Source organism: Diorhabda sublineata, chromosome 4 (assembly GCF_026230105.1).
Source record: "Diorhabda sublineata isolate icDioSubl1.1 chromosome 4, icDioSubl1.1, whole genome shotgun sequence".
NCBI classification, from domain to species: Eukaryota; Metazoa; Arthropoda; class Insecta; order Coleoptera; family Chrysomelidae; genus Diorhabda; species Diorhabda sublineata.
This window is the reverse complement of record NC_079477.1, coordinates 12,732,151-12,747,038: the sequence shown is the minus strand read 5'-3', so window position 1 is coordinate 12,747,038 and position 14,888 is coordinate 12,732,151. Positions and strand designations below refer to the sequence as shown.

The 14,888-nt window shown below is 29.3% G+C and overlaps 1 protein-coding gene across 1 annotated transcript; it reads left to right on the top strand.

Moving 5' to 3' along the window:
* Positions 1-5,526: 5,526 nt before the first annotated feature.
* LOC130442806 (homeobox protein Hox-A4a-like) lies at positions 5,527-13,000 on the top strand. The gene is made up of 3 exons (XM_056777162.1): positions 5,527-6,159; positions 10,183-10,336; positions 11,552-13,000. The coding sequence occupies exons 1-3, from the start codon at positions 5,692-5,694 to the stop codon at positions 12,124-12,126; spliced, it is 1,197 nt and encodes a 398-aa protein (XP_056633140.1). The 5' UTR covers positions 5,527-5,691; the 3' UTR covers positions 12,127-13,000.
* The last annotated feature ends 1,888 nt before the right edge of the window (positions 13,001-14,888 follow it).

Genomic DNA, 14,888 nt, shown 5'->3' with positions numbered 1-14,888 from the left:
AAACGGTTCCAGTAACCGTTCCAAGAACGGTCCCGACTAGCAGGTTGGAACAAACCTATAATCTCTACGTACAGGGTGGCGCAATAGAACGTGCATATTGCTCGAGAACGGTCGTTCATCTTGACAAGGCGATTGTATTGTTCAGAATATGGATTAAGACATACCGTCTAGGACCACAGACAATATTAATAGAGTGAAGGAGTGAAGGAGGCTGGGCAATTATCAAACAATATAATCGATTATCGATCATTTTCGATTAATCGATTGATAGAAAATTATCAAAAATAATCGATTTATCGATCAATCGAAAATAATCGATCAATCCAAATTAATCGATAAATCGGAAATAATCGATTAATCGAAAATAATCAATTTTCGATTATTTAAAAATCGGAAATAAAGCTTCAAAAGAACGATTGTGGGTTTGTTTGCTACAAAAAAAAAAAGATAAAAAGCGAGTATACCACTAGGAACATGCAGACATTATGGTTTGATTTCCAATAAAAACAAACCACATGAACCTACAGAAGATATATTTTTCGATTATTTGATTATTTTCGATTAATCGATTAATCGATTACCGATTATTTTTAAAAATATGTATCGATCACCCGATTAATCGATTATTTTTCGATTGATCGATTATTTTGCCCACCCTAGGAGTCAGTACGAGAAAATCCGCAGAAGAAATGCTTAGTCGATTTTCCACTTTTGACAACATCCTTGTTTCAGATGAGGCTCATTTTCCTTTAAATTTAAATAAATAAAAAAATTCCAAAATGAAACATCGAAAACCAATGCATACTCCGAGTAACGGTATGGGCAGTAATCTCAAGCAAACGAATTAGTGGCCCTTTCTTCTTTGGAAATTCATGATGACGATGGAGCGATTCCCTGTATATAACAGTATCTATGGTCTGTCCCTACGTCGAACTTTTTTCACTCGTACAATAAGACGTCAATTCATGACATCATTATCACTTGTCAGAAAACTGGTATTTATTTCGCAATGCAAGTTTTGCCTTTTTATGTCAGAAAATTCCATATTTTTAGCAAATGAATTTTTGAATACTTATATGATCATTTGAGTGTTTCTTCCATTGCTGTACTACGGCGTATACCATATTTTTATAATCCATTTAGAATTTCTTGAATTTGAAATTATTGACGATCAATCTAGTTATTGACATAAAGAAGGCAGACATTGGGATTTTGTAATTTTCATCTTCGCACAACTTCATTCGCCATTTATCTTTATTCAAATCACATAATTTTGAAAGAATCCTTTTTGTGGATACAATACCAATTAAATTACATTCCAAAATATGGTTAGTAACATGCTCTTCCCTGTTGATGGTTGCAACTTAAATTTTCCATAACTCATCTTTTGTTACTAATCTTGCAAATTTTATTTGATTTTTCTATACTGCGTTGAAAGACGACTGTGAATGTTTTCTCGAATTCGCTTGTATACAACGGTTATCATTCGGGATAGCTATCTTGCTGATAATTTTCTCAGTTTCAGCTCGGCATAGGTTCATTAAATTTATTTATGGTATAAGAGATAACTATCTTCAACGATTTGACTAATAGTAACACAAAATTCTTCTAATATTTTGCATGTGGTAACTGTAGTGGGTTGCATCTGCATATTAGTCAGTAGATACTACTACAATGTCTACTACATTTAATTGCACGACTTCTCATCTTCATTATGTCATATGATACTGCAGTTTTCTATAATGAAACCCCCAAATATTCATGAAATTGCGCTCTGGTCAACTATAAATGCAAGTATTTAAACACCGCGCGTTTCTTTACGATCCATTTTGATACTTTAAATAGATAATCGACGAAAAATTTGTTGACATTAAAGGAGAAAAATGTAACCGGTCTAGCCTACTAGATGGAAAGTGGCCAACAGTTAGGAAGATTGAATTGAATATTCTACTGAAACCGTCATCTGTAAATTACACACAATTGTATGAGTCTTGGATGGAATATTTTTAGTTCTGTAGTAGATATAACTACATATCAGCTAATTCAAAAGTAGTACTTGTAGCCCTGCGTTGGATTTGAGGGATGGTGCCGGAGAATCAGCAAACGAAGTGAAAGGAAACTATTTCTTCTTGCATGAATTTGTAAAAGACTCTATAATGTAAATTAATACTTCAGAGAGACCTGATAAGGTGTATGAATAGTCATCCTGAAATTTCCATAAATTTACTTTCTTTGTACAAAAAGCTATCGTTGACATCACATATTCATCCAAGGGGATGAAGTTAGTGAGATTATTATCTATAAATAAAGTCAGAATTATTCGACAAATATGAAAATCCATTTATGGTTTACATTTTTCCATCAAAATTTGATTTTTCATCCGTGATACTCCTTAAATTTGGGCCAAAAATTATTAATACTATTTTGATAAAACTCATGGTAAACTTTTTTGGTAGCCTTTCTTCATCTTTTTGTTAATTGAAATTTACGGCACTCGGAAATACTTGATCACAAAGTTTTTTATGTGCAAGAAAAATCACCATTGCCTTAATACGTCTTAAAAGATATTCTTATAAAATTTTCCTAACATATACGAATTCAAACTTCAAAATTGATTCAATTGGAGGTAATTTCAAAGATTATTTTATTTCTTGTTTTTATAGTCAACTTCTTTTGTTTTCTCAGCGATTTTTAAAGGGTCGACATAAAATATGGACACTAAATAAAATATCTTATTTATAGTTGACGGCTGTTGGAATTGTTTATTGTTTACAATATCGCAGGATTGTAAACAAGAGGACACTGTAAACTTTAGTAAAATAACGTAATGTAGTAATACAGGTACCTCTTAGATCTATTGTACTTGACAGCGATATTAAATATATCTCCTATTTACTAAATTCCAAATCTGGTGATTGATTTCTGTGTGTCTTCACTTCTGAAACTTATACTTTTCAACTTCAATTCTTAAAAAAAATCAGGGAAATTAACTTTCAATTCGTATTTGGGTACTATAGTTTAGCTTAGATTTGGAGAATTATCATGTAATTCTAAGGCAATGAAATCTTATAAAATAAAGAGTGCTCAATGTTTCTATTTTTCAAGTGATAATAATTGTTATAAATATAAATAAAAAATTGTACATTCCATGACAAAATGTTACTACACTTTCATACTTTCAAATATGAATGAACAAAAGGTGTGTGAACAAATATTATTCACGTTGAGGCTATTCAAAAGTATAGAAAAACCTAAAGGATATTTCTTGATTTGGCGATGGCATTTATTGAAGTAATTGCTAAGTAAACATTTAGGAACATTCTAATAATCATCAAGCCTCCTTTCTTTGAAAATGAATGGATTGGTAATTCAAGTTTCATAGATAATGATAATAGACTTCGATTTTAAAGCTTAAATAAACCAATTAACTGTGCAATCCGTGATTTTGAACTTTTTTTGCTCAGAAATAACTTAAAACTAGATTTTATGGAAGAAAACTGTGAGAAGGTTGAATGACACTTTGAAAAGAAATAAAGAGAATGTTTTTTTGTTGTAGAACTAATACATACCGAGCTATGATTTATTAAAGGTGGAACTTATTTAGTAAACCGATGATTTTGAAAAATTGTAAATTGAATGAGTGGAAAACGCTCAATTTCACAAAAAAAATGTATAAGATGTTTTCTAAAGATCTCCAAAAATCCATTGAAATGAGACTTTGTAATACATAAAATAAGAGAGTTATGACGAAAAGAAGATAGAATTCCTTATTTCATAAAAAAAACGTCATTTGTACCCTTCATAATACCACTCTAATTGAAATAAAATATTATAAATTTGGAAATAACTTTAATTGAATACCAATAATAGGATAAAGAAGCTTAAATGGTTTAGAGAGCATTATTTTGAAAAAAAGTATTGTTAAAATGGAGAGAGCATTTTTTAATTTTCTTAAAATTGTCTTCTATGAAAAATAACTGCAAAATATAAAAGATGCGTTAAAACAAAAAGTAAGATTTTGCTAATTGAATTCTTTTTCTTAACTTCAGAATTAACTGAGACATAACCTATAAGAATTCACAGTAGTGTGACTGGACTGACTGGTACCGTTTTAAAGTCTTTTGAACGTTACCCTTTTAAAAATAAAGGGTTCAGTGTATTTCAAACCTTTTTAGCCTAATAGATTACAAATTTTCTTGAAAAATAGTTTTTTAATCCACTTAATGTTTTATTTTCAACTTTTTGCAATAATGGATGATTTTGAAGTACGAAATGTTGAATACAATAAAAAGAACACAATAAGTACTATAATTGTTTTTTTTTTCAATTTTATCATAAGAGGGGTTGGTTTTAAAGGATTGAAATACATTTATTAAGGATCCAAAAACATATATAGTATCCTAAAACATTATACGAACTTTATTTTAATCCTACAAATGTTTTTTTAACTTTTGAAATGCTTCAACTTTCATTCAATTCAATTTTGTCTATAATTTGTACATATTGGAATAGGTGTGAAAGTTAAATAGAACTTAATTCCAAAATTTCACGCAAACCATGCGTCTTGATGGAATTTTAAGGTGATACCATATTTTTTACCGTTATTTATTAAACTAAGTATCCATCTATGATGATCCAGTTTACCATATTTATGTTAGAATGTGTATGTGCATACTGCCTTCATGGCTCTGTCAATCATCAATATTACAGATACAGAAGTAAGGATAATGTTCACTAGAACAAAAATGCCTGAGCAAGATTATTCAGTCACATAATTTTTAGATCTTACTTTTTAAAAAAATAGAGTCCAAACACCAAGTAGCCCAGTCTTCTAGTATATTGTTATAACAAGATGGTGCACGCTCGCACTTTGCAGGTGAAGTTCGACGAATTTTTGGACCAGTGTTTTCCTCTAAATGTCAAGCCTCTAGATTTATTTCTATGAAGTTATATTGAATCAAAGTTAATGTAGATCAAATCTATGTTAGTTGCAAGATAGAAGTGGAGCCGAAGTTAATAGAATTACTTCGTGCCGTATGAAAAAATGTATAAAAAATCGGTAGATGGTATTTTCAAATTTTTGAGCATTTAAATGAACTGAACAGTACGTATTAATTTAATGTTTCCTTCACGGAATTATTGTTTGAACAAATTTAATTAATTGTCAATTTTCAATGTATGATTAATAGTTTAGGGATTATCAAAAGAAATTTTAAAGGATGTATTAGAATTTCTTATTCAAACAAACGAACTATTACGTTACCAAATCTAAACTAATATAATCTAATGGACTCATTATTTTCGAGATTTAAAATTGAAAATTTTTATTTAGTTTTATTTTATTTTACCTTTATTTTGAATCATTTTAAAAAATTGATGTCAAAATTTGAAATATGAGTAGAACACATTTTATTTTACTACACATGTGGTTGCTGATCAGTTGTTAATATCGGAAGAATTTTATTATCAAGTTCGTTATTTATTAGGAGAGACCCAAAATCAAAAATTTTCTATTTCTATTTCTTCACTCTCTTTCCAGGCATTGTAACTGATAACAATAAACATTCGAAATTCTAATTACTTTCTCAAATGTTATTGGATGATAGATAGAGGGCGTATTCTTTCAGCCGATATAAATACTTCGTAATTATTGTTTATATTTAGTATTATTCAGAATTTAGAACTGTAATAATGTCGTCGGTTTATGCAGAAGAGTTCCGTGAAATGCAGCGTACGGATAATATTACAACTGACAGTATGTCACCAAAATCGTGTAATTACATTATTAATAATAAATATTCAGTTTCTGTTTGTGATGAAAGTGATTATTATAATCAACATAGTATCAAAGAAGATTTAAGAAGTTCCAGTGAATCTCTGTCACCACAGTCTTTCAATTACGTTAATAACAATTATACTGTTATTAATAATAACTATACAGATTCTGTAGGTACTCAGAGTGATTATTATAATCAATTACTCAAAGAAGATCAAACAAGCTCCAGTGATACTATGTCTCCACCAGTGAATGGTTGCGATTTTGATCAAAATTACTTCAACCATATGTCTAACAACAATAGTAATTACAGTGAAGAATATCAACTTCTCAGTGATTCAAAAGATTATCAATTTACGGGATACACAATCGAGAATCGTTTGGTGAGTTTTTTAAATTATTATAAAACTGTTTCCTATGTCACTATTCACAGATATCAAAATTGAGTTGTTGAAATAATGACGTTGTTCCGTGGAAAATTATATAACGATAAATTCATTTCAAAAGTTCTCCAAACAATAGTTCATTTATTTCTATTTGGTTTCAACAGATTGAGTTCAACATCTACTAAATAAACAGTTAAATATATTAGTTACCATTATATCTCTTTATCTTGGTTATATAAGTTCCTCTGTCTAGGTGTATAAGAAAGAAATGAATATTCATATTAATTTCTCTGTGATAGGTGACATTGGAAATTATTTGTTAAATTATATCTTTTTATCAAATTGAATTCAAAAATGGTATCAACATATTTGATATGATTTGAAACCTCAAAAATTTTAGTCGTCCACGTCAACTTTACACTTCTGACATATTCAATCAATGTTTCTTTGCAGGGATATTTATTAATTGAAGCAAAGTGGTTTTTAAAAAATATATTTAATCTTGTACTAGTATCTAGTCTAATACATTTGAATTTTTCATGCTTTATTTTCAACTAATATTTACAATATGTATGTTTTTTTGAATTACATTTGTAAAGAAGCTTAGATTATAAATCCTACGTCCCATTTTTCAAATAACACAGCGTATATTTGTGAAGTTCACTCAAATCTATTATTATAATTAGGCTAGAAAATAGAAAATATGAAAATAATATAAACTAGAATATAATAAAAGCTAGATATAATTTTTTATGTTACCATTCCAATGTATGTGTTGTCCAAATATTTATATATATATATATATATATATATATATATATATATATATATATATATATTCACTGTGTCAAATCTAATTTTTCAAAGTTCTTGTTTTCGATGTTTCAATATTGAAAAAATTTATTGATAAAACAACAGCCGGTTTGATACGTTTTTTAATAATAAAAACTACTGGAAAGAAGAATAGCAAGATACGACAAAAATTTGAATATTTGATACCAAATTCATTCATTATACAGAGAATCATAGTTTTGCAATTCTATAAACCATAAATATATCGATTAGAAAAAATTAACCAATTAGGAAACAATTAAATTAGAATATTGTATTCGAAAAATGCAAATTTAGTATATATCACTTAATCATTAGTGACTAAGAGACTAAGACTTAATAGAAAAGAGAACCGGTTAATAATTTCATGGAAATACTAAAAGTTGATTTACTTTTAATATATGTGGAAACACATGTAACAAATCTTTCTATCAAGCGATGGTCTTCATGGTCCGTTTTTAAGACTTTTGAAAACTAGAAAAAAATAGGTGCGCTGATTATTCACTAAAATTAGGCAACGGCGAACTGACACTAAATACTGTGAAAGAAATTCAATTGCCACAGAAAATCATTTCAAGCATCAACCTAATTGATTATTTATTTGGTAACTGTCTAGCCAATGGAAATTATGAGGAGATGAAAGCCTCTCAACAAAGATGTTGAAAAAATTAATGATGACATAGTTGCCAAACTTCCGAGAGAGTACAAAATTTACTATAGCCATGACACAATGGAAGATCAATTTGAAGGAGCTGTTAAATTGACAGCAGAATTTCTTAATAGTGTCAACATTTCAAATTTGCCACCACATGAACTGAAATTGAAAAAAATGCGTTAATACTGTTGTTGCATAATTTAAATGTATCAGAAGTACCATACAATTATGCAAGGCTCCTGGTAACAAGTCTGTGTATTCACATAATAAAAGCGAAAATTATTACTGATAAGTAATCCAGCAAAGCAGTACAATGATAACCTTTGACTCATCAAAAGGACAACTGGGATAAACCATGCAGCATCACCAATTTCCCGTTATATCTGCAGTTGCCATAAATTCTAAGGGCAAATTTTGGAATTTGTTGGGGTTGACTTTAATTCAATCCCGATCTTCATGCATGGCATGTTATATGTGACATTTTCTAGAATTAAGCGACAACTTTCTTAAAAGATTATCATCCAAATGAAAATCCTCGACATACCCACAATATTGTATGGATGGAAGTATTAGATTAGGACCCGATTTCAAAATTAAAACTGGGATGATAAAAATATATAAATCACCAGTTCACATTTTTTTATCAGTAGCTCCATCCAGGTACTATAAGTAATACATACAAAGGTTGCTAAGTACTTTCGTACCAAACGAAAACCACAAATAGTAAATTTTGTATATGTACATAATATACTAATGTTTGTGGAAAAGTATCTACTACGAGAGTTAGTGATAAATTGCACTGAAATCTTGAACGTTCTACAAGAGAATGCAAATAGCACGGTAAATTCTAAAACTAGTAAGTATTTTCCAAAAGAAACATTGTTCGCAATTATCCTTCTAACGTAGAAAATCAATTGCTATCAAGGGCTACTTTATTATTTGGTACTGTTTTCGGATAAGTGCAAAATTAGGTTGAAACCTTACCAATATTAAGGAGAATAATTTGTACAACTTATTGTGGAGATTCGTGGACTGTTTGAGGTGACAGAATCTTTATCTCGTAGCCGAGTTTGTCTATGTAATATGACTTCATAAAGATCCATCCAGGAGATGCTAGAGCGACAGTCATCAATTTTCCAATACATAATTGTGTATCCAGAAGCCACCTAAAAATCAAATATTGATATTGGAATTGAGTGGGAAGGTATACCTCAAACGTTCAATAGAAAATTGATAATGTAGATAAAATTTGCATGAAAGATGCAACAAGAGCACATTCGTTTTTCCTTCCTAAATAAGTCACAGGTAATACAAATATTGTTGCGCAAACTATACCATCAGAAAGTATCTTCAACATATTTTTGCAATCGAATTAAAAGAAGGTACACCAAACATATTGAAAAAATTATTTCAAAACATAAAATTTGACGACAAATAGTAAGTAATTTCTTGAATAGCTTTCACATATTTTCGTATGGAATAATTTCGTTTTAATTACTTCTTAAGTGGTTAATATTATTAGGAAATAATAACTATTGTACTAAATGTTTCATGAAATTCCATAGTACTAATTAACCCGTATATAGAGAAGACATATTTTGTTTCATCAAATATCGTTTTTCTATACGTTTCTCTTTTTTGTCAAAGTTTTTATCGTAAAAAACCTATCCAACCTGCTGTACTTTTACAAATGTCCCAAATCTTTTCATTTTAAATTTAATAAATTTAAAGTATACTATTAGAAATTTGTCGAAATTATTATTCTTTTCAAATATCATTATTCTAAATATAACAATCATCTGTATCTGTATCTATTTTCGCTTACGAAAAAATCGGTATTATGTCATTTCTCGTTAATTTGATTGATGAAATTTTCTCTTCTCAACTAACACATTGATTTCAATGATAACCTCTAAGATGATTAATACAAATATACAGGTGACGAATATATGAAATAGAGTAATTTTTATGGTAGATAAAATACCAGTTCAACTCGTAGGATAGAGTTGTGTAGAGTTGAAATTTCCATTACTGTCAACTCTTTTTTAAATTAGCCAATATATTAATCAAACCTAAAACCTTAGAATTTACATAGGTGATACGAATCCAATAGGGTTATTCTGTACAACAGTTCGCAACAGATTTAAATTTAACATTGATTAGCAACGTTAAATTAAAATTAATATCTATGTTAAAAATCGTTTTCTAAACAATCTGACATTTTATAACATCTATGGAAATTGAAAATTAACAGCACTGTTACCCACATTTTTGTACAGAATAAGCCCATAAATGAGCTATTTCATAAGTCCAATGGTGTAGCAAGTAAATTGCAGAATATTGAATAAATAAATATGTATACTATTAGTATTTTTTAATTGTTCAGATCGTTGGGATGATAAAGAAAAATGAATATAGAATCAATATTTGTTCGTATTCTAGAATTTAATTATTTGTTTATTTTTCACCAAGAAACCTCTTTCATGTACATTAAATTCAACATTAAATTCATAGAATGTATTTAATACTTTCAGCCAATGGAATTTTCAAAATGGTCCGACAAAGACGACAACAATCTTTCTTATAACCATGTGAATGAGTTTGCTTCGAATCCTAAACATAACATTCAAATTCCATTTGAAGTTATACCTTCCAACAGAGAGACAACTGCAATAGTATATCCTAAAGGTATGTAGTATGTGTAGTATTCCCTACATAAAACTTTCAATTTTAAAAGAATATATACATAATAACTAAATTGGAGTGTTTTGGTTTAGTAGTAGATATCGTTACTTTCCAGAAAGTTTCCAATTCTGCTTGCTATTTTTTCTCTTCATATCATTATTTTCTATAATTTTGAAATATTAGAGTACCTTTATCTTCTTTAAATTTAAATCACTCGATTAATCCTTTTATATTTGACCTGTTTAGAATTTTTTTACATAGGTACTTTACTTTTATACTGTATTTAATCAATTCTCTTATGACTACGAAAAAAATATGTCACAATAAACATAACAATAAAATAAAAAGAATTTAATTTAAATTTAATTTAATTTACTGGTTTTTCCAATTTAATGCGCAAAGATTTCCGACAACTTTGGTCGATTGAAATTTTTTTTTTTTCATTTCATATACATTGTGAATATCTAAATAAATCCTTTTGATGACTATAAACCTGGAATAGAGTCACAAATCTTTAAGATTCTGGAAAAATCTTGAAAAGCAGGAATTTGTGACAAAACCATTAAAAGAAAACTGGAAAAAGTTGGATTAAGTCTCAAGAAAGAAAGTTCCAATGTCATAGCGATTTCATCGACTAGGCCCACTATACGACAATTAAAATAATTCCTATTGAACAAACGTTGTGTTTACATATGAGACTGGATTTTACGTTGATACTTCTGGTCCAGTCATGGTCTATGGTGTAAATTTTTTAGTGCTCGTTTTATTGTCAAAAACTCTTTGCTTACGCACGTTAATTCTCTTACTTACGTACACGTTCTCCGGAACCGAACATAGAAGAAGGTAGAAGACTAGGAACAAAATCATTCTTGTGAACCATTACACACAATTGGTACAATCTCTAATCGATATTTGAACATGAAAAGATGGTTGACTGTGACACAAATTTACTACTTAAAAAAAAATAAATTACTTACTTTTCTTTGTTTATGTAATTCTTTTATATAACGAAAAATGAAGTAACTGAGGATGGTATCTGAATTGTTATATCTCGGGGAAAAAACTAAATTTCGGCTGAATGCTGCTGTAATATTTCTAGCTATCATTTTATTAATTTATCGTTTTTATCATTGCTGCCTCACTCAATTTATCATTTATATATAATTACCACATAATAGCTGTAGTGATGGCTAATATGCTATTTAATTTTATTTTCAGACTGCGAAAAAACTCCAAGCCCAAAGATTACATCAAATGCGAGAAACGCGAAAAGACTGCGTACTGCTTATACTTCACAGCAACTTGTAACATTGGAAAAACAATTCATGTGTAATAAATATCTTTGTCGTTCAAACAGGATTCAGCTAGCAGAAAGCCTCAGCCTTAGCGAAAGACAGATAAAAATCTGGTTTCAAAACCGACGGATGAAAGACAAGAAGGAACAAAAATATAAAGGTAATTCATCAATCGTCAGAAACTCACCTACAAGCACTACAAATGATTCAAGTTCCAATGAAGTGGTAACTAGTACGGAACGAGCTGTTACACCAGATAGGTTTATGCGCTTTTCTGAGCAAAGTCAATATGTACCTCAAATGTTTTCAAGTTACAGTACATCTCAATATATTCAACAGTGGGATCAGAATAAATCAACTTATTCCAACCAATATGAAGTGATTCATGGTGACAGTTTGAGCAACGTAGGAAGTAATCACAACGATATGAACTATTACGTAGCTGGGGGCTACCAAACATGCTCAGATGAATCACAACCTTCGTATCATCTCCTATAATTTAAATATGATGGGTAATATAGTGAAAATCATAAATTTTATACTAGAAGTGACGATATCTCGGAATATTTATTTATTTATAAATTAAGCAAAGCTGAGAAATGTTTTTTTAATGAAAGAGTGAATGAAAGAAAAACATAAACGTGAATATGTACAGTTGAGATAGTATATGAAGTTTAATATCTAAATCATAACAAATATTTTACGAAAATATGTTTAGATCATATTTTGATTGAAATTGACTGACGTATTAAAACATTGTATTACGCTTTTTGCTATTGATTATAGAAAATTGCATCAATGTGCATATCTTTTGATTCGTTAATTTGAAATATGTATGATTACATAGTTCCAAACATGATCAAAAATTGATATATCACAACATAACATTAATTTGACGATTCTACTCGTTTAATTTAATAATTTGTTGTTTCTTTATACTTTTATTTATACAAAATTCTGTAAGATATTCAATATAGAATTTCTTTGATTCAAGACTTTAGCCTGTAAATTAAAAATGTATATTTCTCATGAATTTTCCATATTTCCATAACTAATTTTTTAGTAATATACATACAAAATTGTTAATTGAGCTATTGGAATTGTCACTATTGGATGATTTGAGAAACTTAAATAGAAATTTGTAGTGATTTAGAATACCATAGAATTATTTAAAACAAAGGGTAAAGAATTTCATTTTATTTGATTAAAATTAAAGAATTGCTTTTAAAAAAGTAAATAATTTTAAAAATATTACTCAATTACTTGAGTTCTCTACCCTATTTGTTGATCTTAATATTTATATTTAATTTCAGAAAAATACTATTATTTACTCATTGTATATTTAAGCGCCAATAAATATTTTTAAAGGATATCTCATGTTTTATTTTATTAATCTACTCAAGCTCTCCTAGAGTTTCTACAAAAGTTGGGGTAAGTGGACAGATTTTCTAAAATAACTAAATTTTTTTATTTTAGAAACTACAAGCTTACACTTGAGTTTCAATTAACTATATTTGTACGACAAGAAAAATAATCAAAGAAAGTGTTAACTTCAATATTTGTTTTATTTGGAGAAATCGACAGGTCATTAGGTACTTATTTTTTATTTGATGGGTACGTACTTCCTTCTTAATATTTGGCTGTCGTCGTGGTGGTCAGTCTCTCCATAATCTTTGTCGAGTTTGTTTGTAATTTAAGTACTGAGACTCATTCGTCGTAACTTTGAGTCAGTCATTTTCACTATTTAATGTAGAACATAGAAGGCAGGACATACTTTCCAAGTGCTCCAATCACTCCCAAAATAACAAAAGAACTTTGAACTCCCGATTCTAGCTCCGGTGTTACCTAGGGTTTAATGGCAGAGTTTTTTATAGAAACTTGATCACTTCATCAACTACTACATAACTTATGAGTATTAATTGCTCAACTACCACTTTTTATATAACTTGAATGACTTTCATGTCTGAAGTAGTAACTGCAGTTTAAAAATTGAAGTTTGTATAATAGAATTGTGAAAATACTGTCATTTATGAACCTCTTGAGAAATCAAGAGATGAATTTGAACATAGAAGTGTTTGCCAAACCTTCAAATCAATTGTCAATCATGGAGAAACTTGCAATGTGTTCAAATTGAAGTAATAGTGGGTACTTTCACATGTATGGAAGAAAATATAATCTATCTCAGAAAAAAATTTGTTGGTTAAGTAGTTTTGTGGTAATATGGGCAATAATAGAATATTAGAATCGTAGTGAGATTGGTTGGTAATTTAGGGGATCTACTGTTTAGCTCCTTGTTTAAATTTTTTGGTACAAATTGGCTGAATAATAATATTACTGGTAGGGCTTCTAATGAGATGAGAGTAATTCTAACTAATGATTATAAATATTAAACGAATAAATTTTTCAATTCTAAACACTCTTAATTGTATCTTTCAAATTACTTGATGCCCAAGAGTTTAAATAATAGCGATTGCATTACATCATCTTTTTATTATGTATGTCAGTCATGTCAAGCCCGCGATCGCAATGTGTCATAGAAAGAAGAATCATATTTTTAGAGCTTTTAGACGTCATACGATTCCTCTACGGATGTTTTAAATACTCGTACTCTCAAGTCTACGGATGTTCATAAGTAATTTCAAGGGCAGCGCGTGCTTAGACAAGCGAGAGAGAAACACAGTATCGCCACCTCTAAGCAGCAAGCGGAAATATCCTATTATTTTTGTCGAGAACGGTAGAATCTTCCACGCGATTCGAATCTAGACTAGAACCTTCCTTAATCATATAAAACGATGGCGTCGGCACAACGTGAGTCAGTTGAGTCGTGTAATCGAAGCGATATGGCTGGAGAACGATATTAATTGTACTGCGAAGTAGTGATTGTGAAGGTATTGTGCAATTGTTTGTGTCGTGCGCGTGCGATATCCATAATTGTTGGGTCGAGTTCCATAATTGTTATGATTTTGGCGTAATGTCACAAAAACGTGAAGTTTCTAATGAGTGCAGAGTTTTTCAGTCTAAATGGGAAATTGCATATTTTTTAGATATAGAAAGGTAAACCACTAAGTTTGATTTCTCGAACAGTTGCTGTTTGTAAGGAGGTGAATTTGAAGAGACACTTTAATACGAATCATAAATCAAAATTAGATTATTACACTTAAAAAATAAGAATCGACACATTGTCATATTTAAAATCTAAACTTCAAGGTCAACAATCAATGTTCACTAAAGCTAATATAGAGAGCAAAGATGCTCTTAAA